The sequence below is a fragment of the Python bivittatus genome, unplaced genomic scaffold (assembly GCF_059951505.1).
Source record: "Python bivittatus isolate LINGU-HERP-01145 unplaced genomic scaffold, Pbiv_v1 ctg000700_np1212, whole genome shotgun sequence".
Lineage (NCBI taxonomy): Eukaryota > Metazoa > Chordata > Lepidosauria > Squamata > Pythonidae > Python > Python bivittatus.
The window spans coordinates 39,218,183-39,245,962 of NW_028277098.1; the positions used below are offsets into that span (position 1 = coordinate 39,218,183).

Consider the following 27,780-nt stretch of genomic DNA (forward strand, 5'->3'; position numbering starts at 1 on the left):
AAAGGAAAATTCGTTTTTTATTTTTTAAAAAGTGAAGATATACACCAAGGTAAATGGACAGTTAAAGTGGCCTTAGCAGTTTAGAAATGAACAAATGGTATTTGTATTATTCTGTAAAAAATCTGTAACTAAATACAGAGATACCACAATTTCACATATATCACATATATCACAATTTAAGGTTTTAGTTGCACTTCTGTATGCATACATCTTTCCTATAAATAAATCCTCACAAGTGAAGCAGATACAGATCTCTAAACAATGCAAATGTAGCTGAGGAATGCATGCTTAATTAAAGATTCCTGTGTCTTTTCAATCAGTTTACACTTTTGCCATATGTACTGATGTAATGTACATATTACAACCTTTTTTTGTTAATCCATTCTTAGTTTCTTGATTATTTTGTTTTTTCAAATTGCATGTACCAATTAGCTATCCTTATTTAGGCATTTATATAAAAATGCAAAGGTAAAAATGAATAGATCTGTTCCATGAAGCAACGTATAGGCCATCTTAAAAGCAAGAACAGCTAAACACATTTATGTCTGCAACCCTAATCATACTTTCTATGGTGTAAATCATACTAAACACAAAGGAACTTTTTCTGTGCAAAAGAGTATAGGATTGCCTTGCATGACTTCCAAGTATACTTAATCCTACTCTTATATCTCACCCTTCTCGTAAGATTTCCATTCATCTGCATTAGGCCTACTTTCAAGACATGTTCTTGTACTAAACCTATAAACTGTTTTTTGCTACTCATATAAAAAATAGCTATACAGACAGCTATTATTCAGCTAGTCAGCTCTGTCAGAATGTTAATGTTGGTTACAAGAAATAAACAAAAACATTTTACACTGCTTATTTCTTTAGAAAATGGAATGAAATCATACCTTCAAGGATAAAATATCTGCATTTTAAACCATGCTGCCCACATTTTAAATTAAATTTATGGTTTATATGTTTAAATGATCAGTTCTTCCAGAGACACATTTTTTCTTCTTCTTAGCATTTTTCCCGCAGGTGCAGGGTCCGCTTTTTTTGAAGGATCAATTGAGTGTTGATCTATTATATGTATTACTCAACCAAATTAACTTTTAGGAATCCTTCTGAATATTAGATTAAAAACTATTTTTTACTATGTAAATTTTTAGATATTAGAGTAAGAGGCGGAACTGACTGACCAGCTTGTTGCCCAAGCCTGACATTGTGAGCTGAGAGAGAGTGACTGGCCCAAAGTCACCCAGCCAGCTTTCATGCCTAAGGTGGGACTAGAACTCACAGACTCCTGGTTTCTAGACTGGAGCCTTAACCACTAGACCAAACTGGCTCTCCTTCTAGAGACACATAGACCTATAAAATGTTACAAACCCATATTGTGATATACCTATATGTCTGCTGCTGGTGTCTCACTCTACAGTTATAGGTTTATATTTAAGAACTTTGATGTTAAGAGTATAGATACCCAAATTGCACTTGACAGTAAAAGAGATTAAATAGATCTCCTATCTAACCGTTGTTTGTATCTAATATTATAGGCTATAGTTTCATAGTAGCAAAATGGGAGGAGGGAGCCAATATTGCATTAAATTTTCCTGTTAAAATTCAACTACAACCCTAATGAGTAGTCATTATAAGATCATATTGCTAAATAGCAACCTTAACTCACTGCTCAGCTTACACAATTACATAAGCATCACTGGTAAAAAGTAAAAATACATCTGAGCACAATACACACCCTGGAATTGGAAGGCCATGATTACATCATTAAACATTATAGGGATTGACACAAAACAACACTAATATTTTGATTCCCTGATTCTTGTTCCACATCAGGCCTAGGTTGTAACAAGACAACATTCTAGGTACTGGTTTCCAACCAACTGTACACTCTCTTACAAGCTCACCAAACCACCCAATTCCTTTGTCTGGCTTAAGTTAGTTAAGTGAGGGTCTGTTTAACCGCCCATGGTGCTTGGAGCACTTCAATCATAGGTTCTCTCTTATCAGGGATTATCAAAAAACAAATAAAAAATGTACCTCGATAGAAAGACAATCACATTGGAGTGAACCTATTCACTGCTAAGAATTGAATTCAAAACAGAAATTGCAGAAAAGCCTAGAAATATATGAGAATGAGCCTAACATATCAACATTTAACCATATTTCAATAAGCTTGGTATCCTTTTATCACATGCCATTATACTGTATATGTCTACTATCAAATAAAAAAAGTTGCGTTATACATTTAAAAATATGCTTTAAGACCAACTCTTGATTCTCTGAGAACATAAATGTTTAATAGAATTTGCCCATGGATATTCAAGGCAACATCATTTCTGCTCAAACACTGCTATTTCTCTGAATCCATTGGAGCAGGTGGATTATACGATACCATAGTAGTCACTTTATGATACATCTAAATGCTACATGTTGTTAGCTAAAATTATCATCCTAGCAGATTTTTTTTACCAAAGTGCACTTAGGGCAGAAGGTCCCCAAGATATTATCTACAGTGAGTGTATTGCTTCAAGCTCAATGTAGATCTGCAGAGCAATACTATGTAATGGCTATATCAGTGTGTACTTATTATAAATGGAGCTATGGGATTAGAGCTGCATTACAGTAGGTATGACAGTTCAGAACTACAAACTCATTGACATGTATCCCTAAGCCAGTTGGCCTAACAGGTGTCAGAAGGCCTTGAGGATCTTGACTTACTAATGCACAAGGGCCAGGAGGCATATCTGTTGCTATACATATAAGGCTTAACCCTTTTTTTTTCTATTGTGTGATGGCTCTGGTCAAAGAAGTCTGGTGCAGAAACCAAATGTATGCAAGATACTGTACAATTTATGAACTATGCTTAGAATGGGCTAAATCTGACTACTATGATGAATGAATTGTGCAGATGTGCCTAAGCATCTGTAGGCCTTCAACACTGATTGTCCTTTTTCATCTTCCACAAATTATTAATTAGCCTTTGACACTACAGGTTCTGGGTCCACCTTAGTTTGTTCTTTTAAACACCAGGAAAAGAATTGCTATTTCCTAGGCTTTTTGACATATTGATTGCAAGTCTGTTCTTACTAGTTATATGCCATTAGATGCTTTTTAAACCTTATAGTTTAATCAATTAAAGATAATTTCTTTATGAATTGTTACATTGATAAACAAAACATTTAAATTAAAAAATGTTGCTCCATGTGATGTTGCTTTATGTTGATCATATGAGAAATTCCTTTTTCTTCTGCTCCAATTTCCCCCATCTTACTTTTTTTTTTTTTTTTTAACCTAGACTGATAAAACACAGACTTCAGGTCAATCTGGGCTTAATATCTCCAGCACCTGGAATTCACTGCTGGAAGAATTGATGATCATTATCTTGCAGGCTTGACTTGAGTCACCATTAGAGTGCCCACTCTGTGTCACTTCCCAACTGAAGTGCTGTGTATGGTTCTGCAAAGCAAAGATTACTGGGCAGTGGTGCCTAGTCTTAAACTCCTTTTTTAGGGTCCCTTTTGCTGGGATTCAGAAAACAGGTTTTGGAAAACTGATCACTGGTGATAGTCCTTGGTAGTCTACTGCTTTATTGCCACATGTTTTTATTAATTATTCTCAATTAAGTTTTATATGTTGCTTTTAGCTTTTAGTTAAGTCATTTTGTAGATTCTGTGAAGACTGGACATAAAACTTTAAATGAATAAATAAAAATATCCTCATAGCAAAACAAAGTCTTCATTACTAAAACATTCCAACTTTTTCTGTTCATCTTCAGGGAACTTTGCCATCTCTTCCTGGACTGGACTCACCACAAAATCATAGTCTCTAGAATGTCCATTTACAAAGGTAAACAAAGGATACTTCTCCTTAGATGAGGACTGCAGAATCTGCAGTGAAATGTATTGGAAAAAAGAACATGGATTAGGAGACCAAAACTATACTGCTCTTAATGCCAAGAATATGCACATATTGGTTTGAAGCAAAATACAAAATCAATCCAAACATCTTCTTTTTAATTTTTTCTTAAATAAATGTTTCATCTCATGCTTCTCCTCAAGCAAAGTGCACACTGTAAACCATATTTATAACAACAACAAAGTCAACAAATATCTCCTATAACAGCTAATACTTAGTGACTTCTTAGCCAAGGTGAAATTGAATTAACAATGTTCTGACCCACATTTATTATTCTGCATCAGGTTTGGGGGCTGCTAGAATTTTAATCATTTAAAATGCACGCATGGTTTCAATATCATGTTATAAAACTATATTAGTGTACAGATAAAGTGCATAAGGGACTGGTCAAATCCATATCTGAAAAAAAAATTAATAGCAACATTCATCTGGCATACTAAAAAAAATCCTAAATAACTATTCAGGTGGAATGAGTGTTTTGGAAGGAACCAACAAGCTCCTAGAAAATTGTTTGCAGTAAAATCAGATTCTATAAATTTTACTATGCTCTGTAGTTTTAAACTTTATTCTACTCTTCTTGAATCACATCCTTCAGATAATACCATAAAACAGAAGAACAAGTAGGATTGAGAAATGATCAGTGGAAAGCAAAGAATAAAAAGGAGAATCAGAAACGGAAAATTTTAAGGTGGCAGTTCATGGCAAAGGATCTCAAGGGACAAGATAATTAGATACAGTCTTTTTATTGTTTGGCTACTGGATCAATTCAGCTCCCATCAATAACAAAAGTTCATTGCATTCTGATGCCTGCTTGGTAGCCTGTGAAATTAGCTGGCTGGCTAACTCCTCCTATTAATTGACAGGTGTCTTGAAACTTGACAGCCACCACCAAGTAAAAGGATCTCACTACTTCTTCACTCTTTGATCACGATAGGTGCCACATTACAGATCACTTAGCAAGACAATGTAAGTTTAGTTTAGTCTAGTAATACCAGTATTACATGCCTCTGAGTCAGAAGACAAGGCTTCTACTTTCTGCAATTAATTACTCCATCCTATAAATATTAAGTTTAAAGAAAATTTATGGCAACTTCATTCTGATATCATATACAGTAGCTATTTTGATGGAAATAATTGTACTAATATTTCATTCTCCCTATACTGATGACCCTTAAGAAATGGGTTATGACAGCTGTATACGCCACTGACAGTATGAAACCCATTTACCCAGTAGAAACCCAGCTTAATAATCTCTTTTTTAACATTCTCCAAACATTATGCATATATTTCTGATTCTCTCTTAATTGAAAATATATAGGCTAGAACTTTGCTTTTAAAAATGAAGCAAATTATGTGTCCTCCTGGATAAGGGGACGGATCCTAGCTGTGGCTATTACCTTAAAATAAATACAGATCTGATCCTTTGCCACTTGTAAAATAATTTTCCTTTTATTAAAGCACTCCCACAAAAGTAGAGCTTTCTATTACTGATCAACGGTTGGCTTCTAATATACTTATTTTTCTCTCACAGAAATGATTTTGGAATGATTCGTATGTAAAATGTTACCCTCAAACCAGAAAACTAGAAATAGCATGAAGATTTTTTCCTGAGGAAAAGTAATTTTGAATATTGCTCCCTTCCAGAGAGAGAGAATTCTCATATCCGAAAGCTACAGGGAGTTTATAACTGCAAGTGCAAACTATAAGCTTCAAAGTCCCTAATTCAAATATCATCTTATCCATGAACTTTCCAGCCCTAAGTAGGCCCTCTTTCTCTGCCGTCCTACACCCCAAGAAATTCTTTAAAAAAAGTTAAAAATAATACAGGTAAAGCATACATGTTACCTTTTTTTTCCCCAAAAGATATAGGAAAAGTTTGACAAAAGACTGATTTGAATTATCAAATGATTTAAAAAGACAAGTATGAATCAGATTGAGATACTAAAGGTACTAATGTATAGTATATTATTTTGACCTACACAATTCGGCTTCTTAATATTTAATCTAATTAATAAGTAATATTTATTTCATCCCAATAAAGTGACATATAAATGTCTCCATTACAATTGAGCAAAATAAATCATATATGACAACTTGAGGAAAATGAAAGATTAATAGATGGCAGCAAGCATGGACAAAGTGAACATGAAATATTTTATTTTAAGTATAGAGTAGCAGCTTTCTTTCCATGTGTTAAGTATAACTATTTTAATTTTCAAAAATGCACTAAAACAAATGTTTACGTGGATCTAGGATATACTTACCTTTATTTAACATGGTGCTAAAACAGCATAATAATATTTAAAGTGTAAATGTAACTGACACACTTCTACTAATGAGAAATAATCCACAATTTACTTGATTTAATATTTCCATTTAAAATCCTCCCCTAGGAATTGATTGTCACAATATTCTTCTTCAGGTTAATGACTGGAAAAGGGATTTTCTGCGGCTATATTTTTGTTTAAATGCTGCCACCTGGTGGGATAATCCTGCACTTGACTGTGAGGGAAGAGGATTGAATTAAGCCAGTTTTGCCCAATTTGGAACCTGTTAGATTAGCTAGAACCACAACATTCAGAATTCAGAGAGTTGCAGCCCCAGGACATCTAGACAGTACCATGTTGGGGAAAACTGACTTATGGTATCAGAAATAATTTAACCTGGATAAAACCCTTATGTGCATATCTTCTCAATTCATATTCTCTGTTATAATAGAATTATACCTGGACAGGGTCCTTGACACTTCAAAGTACACTTTAAAATGCAGTTAAATTTCAGTAAGAGAAAGAGAGAATGCTCTGCAATTATATTCATTTTTGCTACAATTACTCTGCTTGTTACTGAATCCTTTACTTGAAACATTTCTAATTCTTTTGTAGGTTTTAATTGCATCAATATAATGGGATCATAGCAAGCCATTAAGAAGGGGTTATTTTTTAGGTTTTTTGGCCACCCTATGACAGTCGTTTAAGCTCTATTAGTACATCTAAAAATGATATTGTAAAACACGACCGAGACAAATGAGGACCAGATTGGTTTCCTCATCTAAAAGTTTACCTTAGTTATTTCTTCAGAAGCCCTTTCAAAACCTTGCACATTGGGACAATATAATCCTATTGTGCAACTCGGATCCATTTTTTTAAACGACATCTTCTTTGGAGAAGGGCAGTGGAAGGACTGCAATTGACATACAATATTTTTAAAATGGTTAAAAAGCATCAGAGAAGACCTATGATACAAATGTCACTGGGCAGTTAGCAAACTGCTCCTGCAAATATTTATATGCAGCAGATGAAGGTTAGGCATTCAACAGACAAAAAGCACTTATCAAGCAAAAACTGAATGATTCCATAATACAGAGCTTCTCAAATAAATGCTTGGAACTGAATATTTCAGCCACCTACAGCATGGCATAACATTGAGGAAATTAAGGTGGCATGGCAGATATATTGACAGAACTATTCACAGAGGGTATTTCTTCTTTTTCTCCATCTTTCTTCTATTTTTCATACTCCATTTGAATCTGCAAAATTTACACTACTTTAATGCTCGCTGAGAATGATAATGTTTCTAGTACAAGATATTTAACACCCCCCCCCCCTTCTCCTCCCTACAAAAGGGAAGAATGGAACCTGGAAGATCTTTCCGCCTTCTGAATAAAACACAGATGCAAACAGCTGGTGGCAGGGGGGTGATGGTGGTGGTCTGGAAGACTTCTATCTGAAATCCCAGAGAGATTCAGCCAATCAGTAAAGGCAGTATTAAATAGAGTACTGAACTAATTGCTTGACCAGTGAGGACAGGACAGCTAGCTTTGCTAGCGACCAGCAAAGATTCCCTAATGGAGTGGCTAACGTCCTCATGGGATTTTTGAGAATTTGTTTTGAGAAGCTATTAGTTACCTTGAATAGGAAAACAGAAATTCAATAAAAATTAATACAATAATAACAATACTGTATATAGACAGTTCCCAGGTTAAGAACAAGTTCTGTTCCTAAGCCTGTCTTTAACTCGAATTTGTACGTAAGTTGGAACTTGTACTTATGAACAGGCTGCCTGTTACTAAAGATGGGGTTCTCCTTCCTGGAGCCAACAAACCACTAAAGCCGTGCGATGTTTTCCTGAACCGCTGAAAACCACTAAACACCGGCTGTATATAAAAAGCGTGCAGCTTCAGCGGTTCGTCAGCTCCAGGAAAAAGAACGCTGTCCGCCATTTTTATTAACAAGTAGCCCGTTTGTAAATATGAGTTGTCCTTAACTCGGACATTCTTAACCCGGGGACTGCCTGTATTCAGAAATTATAATTAGTTTCTCAATGTGCTCAATGTTACTGTTATTTTATTAATATGTATTAATATTAATAATTGCTAAGTAATTTATATGCATTTTGGACCAACCACATATACTATTGTGTAAGCACCTGAGAAAGGATATTAATAAGCTATACTTTCCATTCTGTACAATATACATTTACACTTAATACTGCAACACTGCAATACAGAAAGGTATTTAATTTGCTTCTAGAAAGGAAGTTATTTGAATATTTAGCCACTTTAGAATTTGCTTCAGCATGTAATAAAATGCATTATCCTGTTTCAGAAAAACATTTCTTGCACTGAAATCCAAACTAAATTAGCATTGTGTCTTCATATCTCATAAAAGTTCAGATAGCCATGTCATAACTGTGGCGTAGAAGAAGCCAAGATTATTACAAAAATAGCTGAAAAACTCAACAATAAGCAAAATAATGTAATATTATATCTGATTATTACATTCAAGTTAAAGGCAATTGGACAATTTAATTCAATGAAGGTTTCTACAAGAAAAAGCTTGAAGGCTACAACTAACTGAAGGACAAACTTAAGTTGATGAAATGAGATGGGTGTCCATTTGTAAGTTTCAAAGAGGGAAGCAGGATTGCCCTAGAACTTCAGATTCGCTAGAAAGGGAATTAGAGCAGTTATCAACATAAGCAGGGACAGTTCTAAGGCACAGTATCAAGGAGATACACCAGAACCATTGTAAGATCTAAGTGAAGTTCAGACCTGAGTCTGAAAGAGTAGCCTTACTGAAAGTAGACCAGAGTAAATGAACTCCCTATGCCAAAATTGTGAAGTAGAATCTGAAGCCATTTTTCCTGCACAATCTTCCCTGTACAAATACACCCCACATTAAAAAAAAAAAAAAATCCCCTCTCACTCCTATGGGTGGTATGTGTCTTCCTCAATCTCGGGTCCTTTACCAGAAGCTGGGAAGTTTGAAGGTTCTGCACAGTATCTTAACTGTTCCTAGCACTGCATTCTTCTGGACAGAGAGCTCTGATGTTGTTCCTGAGATCTGTTGGAGCCATTCTCCCAGCTTAAGAGTCATAGCCCCAAGTGCTCCTACCACGACTTTGGTCTTTACTTTCTACAACCTCTCTAGTGCCTCCTTCAGGCCCTGGTACTTCTCCAGCTTCTCATATTCTTTCTTCCTGATGTTGCAGTCACTTGGCACCACTACATCTATCACCACTGCTGTCTTCTGGTCCTTGTCTACTAACACGATGTCTGGTTGATTGGCCAGTACCTGCCTGCCTGCCTGTCTTTGGAAGTCCCACAGGATCTTAGCCCTGTTATTCTCTACAACCTTCTGTGAAATCTCCCATCTGGACTTGGGAGGGTCTAGCCCGTACACTGTACAGATGTTCCTGTACACAATGCCAGTTACTTGGTTGTGCCATTCAGTGTATGCTGTTCCTGCCTGCATTTTACACCCTGCCATTATGTGTTGGACTGTCTCTGAGGCCTCTCCGCACAGTCTGTACTTGGGTCCTATCTAATGTGGTAGACCCCTGCTTCTATGGATCTGGTGCTTAGTGCCTGTTCTTGTGCTGCTATGATCAGAGCCTCAGTGTTGTCTTTTAGTCCAGCCCTTTCCAGGCACTGGTACGATTTCCCAAAGTCAGCCACCTCAGCTATCTGTCGATGGTACATCCCTTGCAGAGGCTTGTCTTGCCATGACACTTCCTCTACTTGAACTTACTCCCCTGTCTGCTGCTGCCTCAGGCATTCTCTCAGCAGCTCATCTTTGGGTGCCATCTTAGTGATGTACTCCTGGATGCTCTGGGTTTCATCCAGGACAGTGGCTTTGACACTCACCAGACCCCACCTACCCTCTTGGTGGCTAGTGAACAGTCTCTGGGTGTTTGACTTGGGGTGGAAACCTCTGTACATTGTGAGGAGTTTCTGGGTCTTCACATCGGCACCCTCCATGTCCTCCTTTGGCCAGCTCACTATACCAACAGGGTATCTGATGACTGGCAGGGCGTACGTGTTGATGGCATGGATCTTGTTCTTCCCATTGAGCTGGCTCTTCAGGACCTGCCTTACCCTTTGGTGGTACTTGGATGTTGCTGTCTTCCTTGCCTCCTCATCGTGGATCCCATGTGACTATGGGATACCAAGGTACTTGTAGTATGTCTCCCCCCCCACTCTACACACACACACACACACACATACATTTTTTGAAGAAAACAATATATACAAGACTCTCACTGTGTCCCATTTGTTCATGGCCTGCTCCCATAGGTCAAAGGCATCCACATAACAGAGGCCTGCACATTTAATTTACAACAAATAACCTAAACAACTACTAGTCTGGGTGCAATGAATGGAAGCAGCATATAAATCCCAGTAATTAATTAATTAATGCTTGTCTATAGGTTCCATTTGGAGACTTCAGTAGGTAGCACTGCTTGTTTTCTTGCCCAGTACCTTTCAGGCTCCTACTGAGAATCTTTGCATCTAAGAGAAAGAAATAGCTTTCCTATTAGAGTAATGTCAGCACCTAAAGCGCTTGAATTTGATACAAATATATTGATAAATGTTTAACACAAACACCTGGGAAGGTTCTCCTTCCTACAGCAGTGAAATTGGATATCTAACATTTGAAACTCTTCTAACTGCAGCACAGTACAAACTAGCCTGAGGGAGGGAAGTCACAGGACAGAGACTGCGATGCTAACACGGTGGAGTCCCACTTTTAAGATGTTGGATTCTCTCAAGTTAAAAATGTGATCCAGGCAGCCTCCCAAAAAACAACGGCTATATATTTGATATTATATATAAAGAATCAACATTTGACACAGGGCCTTTGGCCTTTTTTGTTACTCTAGATCTAAAAGGGGGAGGAGGAGGAAGAAATGATTTAATAATTAGTGTTTGGCTCATCCATGAAGCAAACAGTGCTGTTCTTTATCCATCCTACCTCAAGGGGGAAATCCTTTACGCTGACATCTACAAAAGACTGGCAATAATGAGGATCCATGTAAATCAAGCTGTCATCTACAAGGACAAAACAAAAGACAAGTAATTCAAAAAACACCATATTATTACACTGCTTACAATCCAATTTCTATGCAGAACAGGAGCGGGGGGGGGAGAAGAAACCCTCAGCAAGTAACTGTCTGCCTGGGTATATTCATTGACTGAGGTTTCTGCAGGACAGATTAACTTTTGCATAATCAAATATGCTTGCAGAAGCAGAATTTTGATAAAGTGATAATACTGTCATTTAATTTTTGGAGATAAAATTACTTTTACAAACACACAATTATATACCTCGAGTTTGCATATGAAAAATGCATCGTACTTCCTCATTGTGACAGGAAGAACATATCCGCTTGTCATTCGGTCATCAACTTGCACCATTTAAACTACTAAAGGATAAATATATAACTAAGATCTGCCAGGTAGTAAGCAGGGAAAGGCTCGGAGAGTTTGATGAAACAGATAAATTATCCCTTGTTTGTGCAACAAGGAAAATTAAATATACATTTTACAGAATCTAATTATAATATGGAGCAAATGACAAATGACTGGACTTTGGTGGGTCTGATAAATTAATAAAGAACTCTTTTTGCTGTTTTAATCATTTTCCTTTCTGTGGGTCTTATAATAACTCCAAAGCTCTTGGAGCAGAGATAGAGGGGAAGAGGCATGCCACATTTGAAGAAAAAAAGAGGATACATTATATTAAAACACTAACCTTGAAATCCAGCAAAGTAATATGACTGCTTAGGTTTGCCTCCAATAATGCCAATGCAGTAGTCAAGACTCAAAATTCCCTGTCATCATAAGAGTAAATGAATTGGGGTTTAGGCTTCATGGCAAGAGACTGCAGTACAGCAAGTTTAGACCTGTGGCACTCAGTTTTAGAACAGTGCAAGCTGCTTGCCAATTCCCAAATGCACAAACATTAACTATTTTTTTAGCTGATAAAGAATAACAAAATTTCCATTAATATGGAAATGCTTATGTATAAATAGAATGCTTTGCAAAAGGGAACCATAAACCCTACATGCAGAAGCTCTGGACTGCAGCTTTTTAAATGCAAGAGGAAATCAGTATAGAAAACTTCCTAGAGTAAGACCACACAATAGAGATTTGTTAGCCCAAGGATCAGTGGAATTCTGGCCCCTGTCCCAACTATTAATCAAAAAAAGGGGGAGTTACAGTCCATTTTATCTTTGTTTGTAGGCTACAGATGAGAATGATCTAGCATTTGTTAAATCTGTCTCCACCCTGTCCTCCCATTCTCCTCTTCACCATCTTCATTTCCTTGGCTGTTACCCTACTGAATACTAATAAAAAAGAGTATGGCATTGTTGCAACTTCTGTTTGCCTTATCATTCTTCTTTTTATTCCAGACTTCTGGTTCCTAAAGCGTCAAAAACTTCTTTAGATATGCGCTGCCTGTGCTTTCCTTTAACAGAATATATCCACATTTCATTTCAAAAAATAAACAACTAATATTTCAGTTGGCGTAACTGATTTCTTCCAACTAACTTGACCCCTTGGAACAAGTTTCATTGAAATATTAGATTTTCTTGGCGCTTATAATAATCAAGCAAATATCAACATATGCAAAATATGCTGAATTTTGTGAGTGCATATTAAGTCACACAAAGCTCACCTTGCCTTGTGTGATAATTACCAAATGTTAGAAATTACTGACTTTAATTTATTTGATTTAGTCAAATGGCTTCTGTTATATTTTCCTGTTGTGTCTTCAAACAGCTTATAGACCCTGAACAACTCATGAGTAATGACATGGCTTCTTATGTGAGAACAAAAGTAAAGGGGTTGGTTTTTCCTTCCCTGCTTATTTGTTCATTTGCAATATTCAAAGCTCATCCAAGGATTCTGGACAATGTATAAAAAAGTCACATCCTATATTAAACCGTTCCAAGAAGATTCAAAAGCCAAATGCCTGCTGACGCAGCTTCTATGGTCTCTATTCTTAGACCTCTACTGGCTCTGAACATTTTTACAGTGAAGAATAAATTCTTTTTCAAATTCACCTCCAAACCTCTTCTCTCAAAGGATAAGGGAGCGGGAGAGATAGGGAAGTCTGCAAATAAACTGAAAGGATATAAACGACCTGTGTTGTAAAAAACTAGGCTTACAGTCAGAGTAAGGCAAATAATTCAAAGAGCAGATACACTGGAAGAGGGCAATCTCCTATTATTTCTTCACCACCACTAGTTTCCTAACCTAATTTGCCCTCTATCCCCAAATCTTGCTGCCACCAATCACCAAATGATTCAATTCCTAGTTCCAAAGGAAGCTACATACGGAAATGGGAGAAGTGCATCCTTGCCTCAAGAAGCAAAGCACTTTGCGGAAGCCCTAATATGAATCTATGTACTCCTATACACATGCAGCGATCCTTATCCTTCAATATGCCCAAAATCTAGGAATAGAAAAGTGGTCAACAGGAGCACCAATTTCAGAGATGGCCCACTGCTGATGTTACTTGAAGTAATAATCTTTACAATTTATGAGAAAGAAAAAGAGTTGGAAGCTATTTGATCTCTGAAGGAATCACCAAAAAGAGGGAAATGAGTTCAGTCTTTTATGGGGAATTCTGTAGCAGGAAGATAGCTATTTAGGGCCTGGAATAGCTATACTAGCTTACTCTTTAATATCTAGGATTTTCAATCATGTCTGCATACTGAAATTTCAAGTATTAATGGGTTAATTACCACCTTCAACCTTCATGCCATTTAGTGTCCCATTCTGAAAAGTGACTGACTCATTTCATACCTTCACAAACTCAAAGTATTCCATATTGGTCCGTTCACCACCAAGCCTCACAGGAATTAATATAATCACAGATTTGGCATCTGTCTTTTCAGAATCCATGAAAGGGCAGAGTGCATCAACAACATCAGACTTGTAAACTTGAAAGAGAGACAACAAAGGTAAGCAAGCTTTATGAACTACATTTTAAGCACAAACTGAGTTCTTTTGCCAAATAGATCAAAACAACTTATAAGGATCTGAGCAGAAAAAACATCCTGTCATACTTTATCCTTATCCCTTCAGTTTCTTGGTGCGCACTGATGTGTGAAAATGCAAAAAAAAAAAAAAAAAAAAAGAGTGCTCCCACCAACCAATGATGGCTTTAGCAGAGGCATCTACCATATGTGTGTGTTAAAACTGACAAGATGGCAGATGAATGTTGCTATGCAAGCCCATCCCTTTTGAACTTGCATACAACACTGACACACAAACAAAAGAGATAGGGTTTGCATCACGATGCAAAATCTTGCTGATTTGGACACCCAACCCCCATTCTCTGCAGATACTGCTGGTCTTCTGTGTTAAAACATTTCATCTCCAAAATTAGCAGCGTAATAATTGTATGTAGTCAAGAGAAAAAAAATCACGTATAACATTACGAGAAAAAGGAATGAGCCCAAAACAGAGCCAATAAGTTCAGAAGACCATCTTACAGCAGATTTTACAGAAATCAAGAATGTGGATAGGCTGCTAGGCAAATCAGAATATGCATCCATATTCTTTCAGCTACATAGATTATTCAAAAACTTAGAACTCCATGCTTTGTTTTCCAGGAATACAATTATCATTGTTTAGGATTCTTGAGCACTGTCAACATGTTGCCCTGTTTACAGAACATGGCTGATCCAATGGTCTGCTTCCCTTCCAGAAGGTGAAAAGAAATTAAAATCCAGGATTACAGATCCTGAATTCAGCCCCATGTGTTTCTGCCTCTTTTCACAGATGTCACAAAGGATAGTTAATATTCCATAAGGAGTGTAGGTAACAGAGGGAAGTTAGTTCACTAGAGGGAGTTAGGGAACAGCTCTGTTTTGAGCTAAAATTAGTACCCTCAGGGCTAGTGGATCAATTAACTCACTTTTGGTGTTCATGCAACATCCACACTCCACCCAATGACCCAGTTAAGTGGCTCATGTGATCCAGGCCATTTTAATTTCCTACGTAAAATAGCAAAAGGCTTGCTTTTTCAGTCAAACATTAAACAACCACAAGTCTCTGCTAAACCTATTAAAAACGTTACCCATATGTTTCTGCTTAGTTTATTAACATATTTAATATGATTCAAATAGAAAGTTCTGTAAGATGTAACCTTGTAGTGGCTTGATATAGAAAAGTGTAAGTAGTTTTACAATGTACCTTTCCCTTCTTAGGCTTCATGAGCAGGAGATCAACTAGACTTATAAAAGATGGGGCACTCCTGGTCTAATTTTAAAAGATGACCTTGCAACAGTAGAAGCTATCCATCTGAGTAGGAACCTTTGATTCTAATATTACATTTTTAGGCTCACAGTAAAAGTTTGGGAAGTATTTTGAAGGATGATCAAGCACATAATACACTTTCTCTTACCTGTACAGTCTTGAGCAACATAGATAGTTATTCCTTGTAACTCAGGGTCTCTTGCCTTTTCAACTGCTTTCCTAAAAGTATACATAACAGACACATTTCAGGTTAACAATGAAAAGAATTAAAGTTACATAGTTCCCAGGAAACCTTTTCTAGAGAAAGTCACAAAAGTTTGAAAAGCACAGCTTTAAAAAGTTACACATGTAAACACATGTAATTTAAACTGTAAAGTATGACAAAAGAAAGCAGGATTTTTTTTTTTTTAAAGAAAGGCCAATACATTATTAGTTTTACTGAGTTGTATCCATGCGTGTACAAAAAAACAAAAACGGGCACAAGACTCACAATCATTGTCTTAACTGCTGTTCAGTTCAGTTCACTAACCTGAAAAAGACAATCTTGCTTCTCTATATACAAACCTGGATATATGATCAGCTATAAGCTATATTTGTAAGTAGTATCAGACTGTGGAGTCCTTGAGGTTCTCTGAGCTTGGTTGTTTTCTTGCAAACATTTTGTTACCTGGCTAGGCAACATCTTCAGTGCTAGAACTCTATTCCACTCTAGCACTGAGGATGTTGCCTAGCCAGGTAACGAAATGTTTGCAAGAAAACAACCAAGCTCAGAGAACCCCAAGGACTCCACAGTTCAACCCTGAGCTACACATATTCTCTTCTAGTAGTATCAGACTGTTTGAATGTAACACATAAGAATATAGAGAGAGGCACTACTTAGTATTCCACCCCCGTGAAGTAAGATAACTCAAAGGCTGGCTTTCTCCATGATAATCCGGATGCTTTGGAACATCTGCAGTCTTTCTTCTTGGCCTTCCTCAGTGTCATCAAAATTATTTTATTTAGTGGCCTTTGGAGGGCACATGACCTAAGCTGCCATTGAGGGGCAGTGGCATTTGGGTTATGTTTTATAAACTGCAGAGTAGTTTGACTGGGGAAGTATTTTTTTATTCATTCATTCATTCATTCATTCATTCATTCATTCATTCATTCATTCATTCATTCATTCATTCTATATAGCTGCCCATCTCAGAGCAGTGACATGTACTATAGACATAAGAGCAAAGATAGTCAATCAATGAAACAATCCCAAAGCAAAAATCCATACATGCAACCTGTTTCCTTGAATGGGTTTATGATTTCAATGGGTTGGCTTCCATGTCAATATGCACAGGACTGTTATACTACTTGCTAACAAGCACTTCCAAAGAGGCATAAAATACCTCAAACTGCAGCTCTACAGTTGAAAAGAGAAACAACAGCCTTCCAATGAACAAATTGCTGATGGAATTATTTCTAAAAACAGATACATGCAAAATGGGTGTGTAAATTATCAACCAAAACTGTAGGGGAAAAAATTAACAAATTTCGGTGCTAATTTCAGTTGTTACTTTTACAAATATAACAGGCTACATAAATAACTTCAACTCTCAGACTTCACTTTATTTTACCACAGTTTCATTCAAGGTGATTGTTCTTGCTATACAAAAAATCTAAATTTTGGCCTCTTCCCATTAGAAGACTTAATGAATCAATTTATGAGCATAGTGGAATCATAGAACATAAAACTATAAAAATAAAAAACCAATAGTGTCTAAAACAATGGCATATAATCACAATCTATACTTAGAAATTTGATTTTCATATTTAAAAAAACTAGGTTGAATGTCAGACCCTTTACTTTTATTTAGATGTAGTTATAATATAAATAGCCCTGTACAGTTAACATTTCACAAGAATTTGATATATTCAAAGAAATGCTGAAAACATCAGTTTTAATCTCTGACAGTTCTTTATACTATCAGTATATGAAAAAAGGAAGTCTCTAATGTATGCATGTTTCAAGGTTAAAAGAGCTGTTGGTTTTTATAACACTTCATTAAACATACTGTAGTTAAAGTCTAAGTTTGTAATGTATCTGGTTATGTTTCCTGTCTCAGAGGCTGAATGGGAACATTTCAGAAATCAAAGAAATTGAACAAAACTCATATTTCAGAAGTTCTTCAATATTCCTTTTATGTTTCTACAACATTTTCTCATGCTTGAATTAAAAAAAATAACGATACACTGTTAAAGGTTTCTATTTTTTTAACCAAATTTGTTCTGTCCAAAGTTTTGTTTTTACCTCAAAAGATGTGCTACAACAGCTGGCCCATACCAATCTCCAGCAATTTTGCCAGATGTGTTTCCATATTCTATCAGCCGATGCAAGCCAAAGTTGGCAAGCGGTGAATCACCAAACCAGGAGATTATTCTTCGATGATATTGCTCCTCCATGTTTTCTTCGCTTTCCCAGTTGCGTACTGGATCCTTAGGATGATTTGACTGGTTCCTGAATTCTCTTTCTCCTGTAAGTGATGCTTCAAGAGACGCTGTGAGCTTTTTTACTGTCTGACTTGTCCATGATTCAGACTCTGGATTCTCGAAGACAAATGCATTTGGCCAAGTCCAATCTGGGATAGCATTAAAAACATATAATAGATTTGTTAAAGTTACAGTTTTCTCTGCTATTAACTGATTTAAGAGGATTTCTACCTCTCTGTTGACCTGTTTCATATTCAATATTTAAAGTTAGCTATTTCCATAAGCAAATACTGAATATGGATAATTTAGCAACTATACGATAAGAGTTTCAATTAAATTAAATGCATAAATGTACAATAATGTGGAGCTTAGGTCAGCAGTGTAACAACCACAGAACACCCATTCACCAATAATTATGGTAATTGTCGAATACTTTGGCCTTAAAATTTCGTACTAACCAAGAATTCAGCATTATGTCTAAGAGATAATACTAAGATTTAGTTGAAATTAAATGGTTTATATTTAAATTCTTCCAGAGTAAGCTGTCTATAATGGTTAGAAACTCTGATATGAGAAGCCTCCTCAAATTTAAGATTTATCAAGCATAAATACTTCCTTCCACACAAATCTTGGTAACTTACCTCTACCAAGAAAGTGGAGAATAAGTCCTTGGGCCAGAAGCATTTGGCCAGTCCTCAGAGTACAGCCCCAGCCACAGTCTGTTGTTAAAACTGAACCCTCGATTTGGGGAAATTCTTCTCTGTAAGTCAGCCATATCCTAGAAATAAAATCTTTACGGAACTCTTCAACATTTCTTGAAAACCCTTCTTCTGTAACATCATCACTGGAACCATTTGGTGACTGATCACTGGGCTCTGTAAGAAAGACATCACAAGGGTATATGTTGCAAAATAAGTAAAAACATTAACATATTATCCCAAAATTATTAATACCATACATCCTATTATAAGAAAAGGTCATTTTCTACAATGGTAACTGAAAATAGAATTTGCATATATAGCCACTGGAAGAAAGATAAAGCAAATTGCTTTCAGTAAACAGCAAGGACATGTTCTCTGAGTAGGTTAAATGACCTTGTCAAAAGTTTCTATAATCTTCACTTCAGAAGATAAATCCAGACAAAGCACTGCTTTGAGCTGATATAAAAACAGTATTGCCCCACAATTCTTATATGTGAAAGAACTGTCAAAGCAGCAACAAAGTCTTTTTCCCCTGTTCAGAACAGATTCAGTGGTCACCTTAAGGATCTGTATATGTTTCTGACTTCTTTTCCAGTCTTTCTTCCTTCAAGAAGTGTGCATATATCTGAACTGTTCTAATACTCAAGTATTTTCAGGTGCTCACTTATTAAAAATATTAAAATGCAAGGTTTTGATTACAAAAACAAGTAAGTGTAAGAAACAAAAAACAGTGCTCACTTGGATTTAAAATTAGTTACTATAACACATACCATCACTCTTGAAATGGTAGCACTTTCCCAGCAAAAAGACAGGAGAATTTCTGCTAAAATAAGTTTTAGTTTTCAATACCCAGCCTATAAGCAAAGACAAAAATAGATTTTTAAAGCTTCTCCATCTAGATTGAATAAAACAATTAATCAAGGAAATTAAAAATGTTAAGTTTCCATTTTAATCTGAAACATATTCTAGTGTCTTTTAATAGTATTTGAATTAACTGTATTGCTTTCAATAATAATAATAATATAGTTCAATAATATTTCAGAGTGTGTTGAAATATGTTTACTTGATGTGGGCAGAATGAAGTATCTCTCAGCTTTCAAAATATTATTATTAAGCCTCAAACCAACTTGATTCTCTAAACAAAAGCTTGTATTTTTCATTTTCTAAACCAGAGTCACTTTCTTTTAAAAAATAATTTTACTAAGTTTAAAAAAGTTATAATGAACATTTCTTTAAAGTCATTATATACCAACATGCCATATTATATGAAAACCATATAAGCATATAATAAAAAAGAAAAATAGCCACAGAATTAAAACTGTGCACTCTTTTTACATGCATCATAGAGGTGGGGCATTGATTACACGGGCACAGGCATCATCTTGATTTTTTTTATCCCCATGCCCCTGCCTTAATGACACTAAACAGCTTAAAATTTAAAATATAGGGGGGGAAAAAGATGAGGAGGAAATAAAAACCTTTAAAAAGCAAAGAAATAATAGATGAAAAAGCCCATGGGGGGGAAAAACCTACAACTGAACAACTAAACAAAAATAATCAACCCACACAAAAACACCATTAATAAATATGTCAGACTATTGAAGTGTCCAGGTTATATTTCATTGTTGTTTTTATTTCCTTGTTATGATTCAGTTCTTAAGCAATGTATTAAAACTAGAACATATGTCTGGTCTTGCCTCTTCTTCAATACAAAGCTAATTCAAAGGCTGAAATTTCGTTAAAACAACTTTTACAATCTGGCACATCAGCTTTCTTTCAGGAGTCAGTAGTCACCTTTTGTAACACTCCAAGTTCAATATATCAAAAGTTCTTTATAAATTGAGACATTCCATATTTCTAGCAAATAATTTACTACTTCACTGATATTTTTGTCTTGTAACTGTCTACCAAGTTCCTGGTTCATCATAATAACATCTAACCAATAAAGAATTACAAGTAGGCACACCCATAATATGGGTAGCAAAGTTCCTGAAAATTTATTGCATCTCCAACATAGAAAGGATGACAGCCATCCTTTTAAAAACATTCTTGGATTATGTCCAATAAACCCAGAAAAAATTTTTTTGCTGAAGCCATTCACTACACAATATAGGATACTCCAGTTCTCTACTCCAATTTTTTAATATATTCTCCAAATTTATTTTTGTATTTTTTAAAAATGTATGCTACTAATAAATTGTTGGTTTAATCTCAAGAAAGACATCCTCCAGTACCCTCAGTGCCTCCAGAATTTCAGAGGCTGCAAAAGAATCAGGTCAAACAATGAATACAAAAAGTTTTAAACTGTATATATTAGCCCTCTTTGGTAAATTGTATTTCTTTTGTCAACTCTTAAAAGTTTTAAAGGCATTGTTACATAGTACAGGTAGTCCTCGTTTAGCAACCACAATTGGGACTGGAACTCTGTCACTAAGCAAAGTGGTAGCTAAGTTGGAAATCACATGACTACAACTGTGCTTTCCTTTTCCCCATTCCCCTGCCCTATGGAAAGCTCACCTCCCCAGTCCTGGGATAGCTGGCTTGAAACTGACAAGACTAATCAGTTTCACACCTTCTGCTTTTGTGTGCCTCCTAACCATTCCCCCACCCTTTGGAATGCTCACCCTGGCACTGGGATAATTAACAAGAAGGGAATTAATGTTTGCATTTACATTCATTGGAGAGGAAGGGATTACAAGACAGTAAGCAGACACACAATGGGGAATACACATTGAAAGTAATGTGCTGGCGCCAGCAGCCATGAGCACTCTTAGCAAACAGCTGGTATATTCCCCATTGTGTACTTGCTTACTCTCTTATAATTGCTTCCTCTCCAATCTCTCTGCTCTGCAAGAGGGGAGAAAAAGAAAAACAAGAGGTCAGGCACAGGACAACATGTACTAACTGTTATAGCGATCACATGACTGAGGGATGCTATGAAGGTTGTAAATGAGGGCATTGGTTGTAAAGTTATTTTTTCAGCACTGTCATAACTTCAAACGGTCACTGAATCAGGCAGTCAGTAATCAAGGACTACCTGTAGCTGGTTAAGAGTAATAATTCCCACCCATGTTTTCTGAAAAAGAATATTACCACTATATTTAAATAGGAATTACTCCAAAGTGTCAATTTCTCATGAGAACAAGAATCAAATTTTAAATTTTCCACCCAATAATGAAATATTGTCTGACCGCTTTTAAAAGTAGCCAACTTCTTGCTAGGATTAAACCAAGAAATTATCAGGACTGCAAGAGTGCCAAGTAGTAATTCTCACGATGGTAAATAATCAGTAAAAGCTCTTAATGCTGCATCTGATTTTGAAAGCTTCAGACATGGCCCACAGAGCCCTTCCAAATATCATTTTTATTGCAACCTAAGAGGAGCATTACAAAATACATGTGGACTAATCATATTAACTATAGTATGATTACAGTTACATATTTAAATTTAAATCAAACTTCTTTTTCATCCTGGTTTTACTTACGCTTTGCATAATGCCAAGTGCTGGGTGGCTGGCAGTGTTCTGGTAAATCTGTGCATTCTAACTGATTTTATGTCACGCTTGGCAGCCATTTTGTGAAAACATCCACAATATGGTCCAAAATTCAAAATGTGTTCACCAGCCCCCTAAAGTTGGGGATTCTTGCTCTACTCTAGCTCCCAGGGTTAATTTCAATATGGCAGTAAGCTGTGTTTAATTAAAAGTGGAAATGAAGTATCTTACTCACTTGAAGAATGGCTGCTTATTTGTTCATTCAAAGTTAAATCATGAAGCCTAAAAGATCTGAAATTGGCTACTTTACTCCCTCATTAGCTCTTCTGAGTGAATTCCCTTTTCTTTCTCTTGTTGATGTGTTTCACTTGAACCAACACTAATAACATTAACCAGAGTTAGCAAGCTTCAGTCATTTGAGTAAATATACTAAATATACTAAAGCTAGGCTGCATTATTTTGCTAACCTTTTTAGCAAGGCTATTTATTACATTTCACTTACCATATTTCATATTGTGCCATGCAGATATAAACTTTGATTTTATTTTCTCTACTTCATCTGTCCCAGTGGTCTCCATATTCACATTCATGACGAATAGCCATTACTATCTCAAGGACCTTAGTGATTCTGTTCCTGCAGAAAGAAAGGAGCCCGTTTGGTATAGTGGTTAAGGGGACTGTGAGTACTAGTCCTGCTTTAGGCACAAAGCCAGCTGGGTGACCTTGGGCCAGTCACTTTCTCTCAGCCCTAGGAAGGAGGCAATGGCAAACCACTTCTGAAAAACCTTGCCAAGAAAACTGCAGGGACTTGTCCAGGCAGACTCCAAGAATCAGACATGATTGAATGGATAGGGAAAAAAGAAAAGCCCAGCCGTGATTATTCAGGATAGAACTAGATGCTTGTGCTATTAGGCACTTACATCTATTATGACCAGGAAGAGAAATAAAATCTCAAGAACATCCATTTGCAGAGAGAAAAGCAATTGTAAGTTCTATGAATAAATAATAAAAACATTTGATTCCAAATATATAACAGTAAAATTATCATGCAAAGCTAAATAAAACATAATGTCCTCCAACTGCTCTCTATTCCACAATAAACTATCCGGCATGCATGTACTCGTTGTGCAACCGAGAACACCTAAACGCTAATTGGAAGGCAGAGGAAAATATTTGAATTGCTGTAAAAAGGACACAGTTTTATATTATGCCTATTCAGTTCACAGCAAATCTCTAGGCTTATCAATATTAATGCTCTCTTTTAAACAGTTGGGTTCTATCCCAATCCAAAATGTGTGAAGTAGAAGAGGTTGAGATGCAAACAAAAAGAAAAACATGGGAGAATGACACACAAAGAAAGAGAAAGAGACAGAAACGCAAACATTTTGTTGCACAAGACTAATCCAAAATAGCTTTAAGAAAATGAAAATTACACCACATCCAGATATGTCGTTTAGCGTACCAGGGTTAGCCTTTCTACTTCAGTAAATATTTGGAGTGCTTAGCAAACTGATAAAGTAGGAACTTTTTCAAAGGACTTGTGTCCCCTTTTGCTAAGGCACAGGAATTGTCTCTTACTCAAACCATGTTGCATGAAAGGCAATGAGGTGCATCAGCAGCTTTAAAAAAACACTCTATCACAAGTTATGTTTACAGAGCTTTAAGGGGGAATTGACTTTTGCATATCCCGAATCATGCCTAGCAGCTTTGTTGTGTTAATGGCAGAGAACCAGTATCTGTCTGCTGAGGTTTTTTTATCGCCCTTTTCAGATCTGACAAGGACATCCCTTGATAGCTGGTCTGCAAGTCAGCAACCCCAGAAACTCTTCCTGGCTATTTTGAGAGATAAAGTAAATTCAGGTAGCCTTAACTGATCTTGTGCAGAATCCTTCCTTTTCCCTACCAATTTAAATATGTTCTCAGTTCCATTAACTTAATTGTAGAAAACGTATGTTTAATACCTGATTCCACCATTCTTTAGATGGGTTCAAGCATAATGTTTCCAATTGTCCAAAACATGTCTGAAGAATTCTTAATAAGCCTTGAATAGCCAAACAAAACTCCCCACTTCTCTTATTTGCAGAGCAGAAGTAGTTTCCTCAACCGAACTGTCCAATTTCAGAACTTGGAATTGGAGAAAGTCGTCTAAGATGGCCTCTCACCATGTTTTTACTTATTTGATTACTGGATTTTTATCCTGATTTTCTGCTAATGAATGGAAATGAATGAATTCGCCCCTTAGAAAATACCAATCCAATTAAAATTAGAAACAGAATACTTAACATAATTCAGGAATCATAATACAATGTTAAAAGGCCATAATTAAAAGGAATTCAAAGGCTATGTTAAAAAAGATGTATCCATGCCCTTTCTGAAAGGAAATGAATTCCACAATTTTGGAATGAAATACAAGAAGGCCTTTCCAGCATGCCCAAGTAACCCATATCTTTAGAAAAAACTCATCTGCAAATTTTAATGTCTAGACTGGTTCATAATGACATAGATGATCTGTTAAGTAACCTGGCAAATCATTTAGGATTGTAATAATCAAAGTGAACATCTTGAATTGATTCAAAAGGCATTGAAGACCTGTTTTTTCCCCCTGCAGACATTGGATCTAGTAGTGATATGACCCCCTGGATGAGTTTTTTCCTAGCACCTATATATTTGTATGCTGCTCCTTTGGATTGTATTTTTAAATATGTTGTGGTTTTTATTGATTATTCTGTTATTAATGATACACAATGCCCTGAGTCATTTGCTGAATAGGGCAACTATACAGATCGATTAAATAAATAAATTAAACAAATGCCAGAAAGCAATGTGCAACTTTTAAATTTGGCAGTAAATGATCACTATACTGCATAGTGATTAGCAGCTCTTTAAGTATAACTTTCTTTATATCTCACTGACTGTGAGAGAACCAGAATTTTGCAGTCAACAATTTTGGGCTTGGTTATTAAGAGCAGCAAAAATTCCATATAGCCAAACTGATTACAGAAATCCAGTCATAGAAAGAAATGCAGCTAGCGTGAGCAACTCACCTACACTGCTTTATTCAGGAACTTGCCAAGTGATAATGCCTTCCAATTTTCCTCTCAAAGCAGTATGTAATATGCAAGCAATATTTTGGGAATTAAGCAGATCATACACACGCTCACACACAAGGTGATCTATATGCAGAAGCAACAGAAATGAGTTGGAAAGTCAGTCTGAATGTTGACACCACAGGCTATTAATTAAATTTGACTTTATGGAGGACTGCATCCTTTTTGTTAGGAAAAAAAAATCAGGATAGCCACCTTCAAAAAGGAGAAAGAGCACTTGGTATGAGAGAAGGTAAGATTTGAATTTTATAACTCCATTAGGATATAATGCTTATATACATTTCCTTGGAAATTAAGTACTGTTGAACTCAGTAAAGTTACCTTGAAAAACACAAGTATGCAATACAGTCATTACTCTCTGATCACTGCGGTTCATTCCTTTTTACTTTAGAGTAGCCATTGCTTATGCCCTGAAGTTTCACAATGAATTTATTTTAACTCTCTTCTACATGTTAGACCCAAAATAAAACACATTTTGTCCAATGCATGTAGTGATTCCAACATTTAAGATACAAAATCTAAAATTATAGAGTGCAATACCAGACAAAAAATAAGGTTTTTGAAATGCTAATTCATGTTTGGGTTCAAATGATGGAGGGTTAAGAAAAAGATACATTATAGTAGAGACTGAATTTGGACTTGTGGGACCTCCTTTTCATTCTCTTTCAAGATCCTCCATCTGAAGTCAGTGTAGCAAAGGAAGGGGAAGCACATGTAATACATAATCCACAGGAATTAATTTTCAGCACCCCACTAATCTTATAATTCTTGTACCCAAATGTGATACTTTGTTTCTTTCCCTCAGCTTCATTTAGAGCACTGTTTCTCAACCTTGGCCACTTTAAGATGTGTGGACTTCAACTCCCAGAATTCCCCAGCCAGCCTTGCTGGCTGGGGAATTCTGGGAGTTGAAGTCCATACATCTTAAAGTTACCAAGGTTGAGAAACACTGATTTAGAGCTAGCTCATGTTAGTTCACTGTGCAGGTCCAGAGAAGATGTCTCATTGGTTCCACTTCTCCCAAACATTCAGGGAAGGTTGGTGAGGAGTTTTTCACATATTCAAACATACACATACTGAGCTTTTACAGCTAAGCAGCTCTCTGTGAATACATTTATTAGGGAAGAGAAAAGACAGTACATTATCTAGTTCCAAAAAAGGGGAGAAGCTATCCAACTGCCAGGATAAAAAACACAGAAGTAAGTAGGCTGGTGGCACTTTTATCCATATTTATAGATGATTGTCAAAAGGATTTTAAAAGATGAAGAATTCATGGGAACAGTTGTATTAAAAGAGGAGCACATTTTTGCTGTAATTTTGATTTATTTGCAAGCTGGAAGTTCCTGCCCAGAGGCAATATGGGTATAAATAAACTCATGACATTTAGAAGAATATGAAGAAAAACAATAGTGTCTTATCAGCGTTTTGCCAAACAAGCACTCTAAATGAGATTGAGACACTTCCTAATTTTCTTTCGAAAGCATTTTTAAAAATCAAACTGAACGGATCTTCCCCAGCTTCAGATTTAAATTCACTATTGGAGTTACCGGTCTGTAATTTGCAAACGGTATCATCTTTGCCTTCGGGCAGAAAAATCAGAGTAATCTTTTTAAACAGTCAAATCAGACGCCCCCCGCCCCGCAACGTTAGTTAAACTCGTTCAGACACGCACTCCTTCGTCTTTGCTCCATTGCTACACGTTGCCCCCAGCGAAGTCGCCAGATGATCAAAACTTTCATTTCAAACGCCTTGACTTGAAAAAAAGAGTGTTTTTTTTTTTTTTTACTATTTTAGATGACTCTCAATAACCTTTTTAAAAAGCCAATGTTTCGGAACTTTCCTTAACAAGGAAGAGATTTTTTTCCTCAAAATAGCACTTTTCCGCCGCAGAAATTTCAGAGACCTTTCCTCTCCCGCGGTCCATCGGAGCCCCACTGTCTCAGATGATTATTATTCACCCGCTGCAAAAGGGTCTTCCACACACCAGGAGCCTCGCTCAGGGTTCTGAATCGATTGTTCCCTCCCCGAAGAGAACTCCGAAGAATCCAGGACTTCGAATCCTTCTTCCCACATTCGCATTCATCCAGGTCCCGGAGCTAGATTAAGGCGAGAAGCCCTCCCGCCCACCAAAAGTTAAAAAAAAAATCCAGTTTCGACTTACCACCGATTCTTTTGATCCACTTCGGCTGCCGTTACTTATCCTCCAGCGCACTGCTTCCGGAAAGGGAAACCAAATCTGCCTGGCCAAACAGTACGTTAAGTGTACAGTGTTACCATAGACTGGGGGAATCCGACATTGCGGCCGTCTCATTTGATACCTAGGCATGGACTGCAAGTCCCAGAAAGCATTGCTCTTTAGGCGGAAGCGGACCCTCTGAGAAGAACTGCCGTTTGGGAAATGTAGGCTTCGAGTTTAGAAAAGTTGCAATGTTGGGATTCTGAGGAAATGAAGCTGTGAAATCTAGTTTTTCATATGCAACCCGCTGAGTTTTATGGATTAGGTATTTCTAGTCAGTTGTACACTGCCACTAATTGGCTAAATACTTT

General features: G+C 36.5%; 1 protein-coding gene across 5 annotated transcripts; it reads right to left on the reverse strand.

Annotated features, from left to right (window-relative positions):
- Positions 1-27,534, reverse strand: ATG4C (autophagy related 4C cysteine peptidase). 5 transcript variants are annotated; one of them, XM_088153615.1, is made up of 13 exons: positions 26,374-27,350; positions 25,171-25,299; positions 24,088-24,331; positions 22,629-22,760; positions 19,404-19,487; positions 18,574-18,807; positions 17,754-18,081; positions 15,618-15,688; positions 14,012-14,148; positions 11,952-12,030; positions 11,172-11,248; positions 6,979-7,098; positions 1-3,890 (listed from the first exon to the last, which is right to left on the reverse strand). In XM_088153615.1, exons 4-13 carry the CDS (start codon positions 22,714-22,716, stop codon positions 3,720-3,722), a joined length of 1,389 nt encoding a protein of 462 aa, XP_088009741.1. In that variant the 5' UTR covers positions 22,717-22,760; positions 24,088-24,331; positions 25,171-25,299; positions 26,374-27,350; the 3' UTR covers positions 1-3,719. The 5 variants fall into 5 exon arrangements, with proteins under 5 accessions (XP_088009741.1, XP_025026474.1, XP_088009740.1 ...); XM_025170706.2 differs by lacking the exon at positions 24,088-24,331 and having other exon boundaries at positions 27,137-27,350; XM_088153614.1 differs by lacking the exon at positions 24,088-24,331.
- Positions 27,535-27,780: the final 246 nt, after the last annotated feature.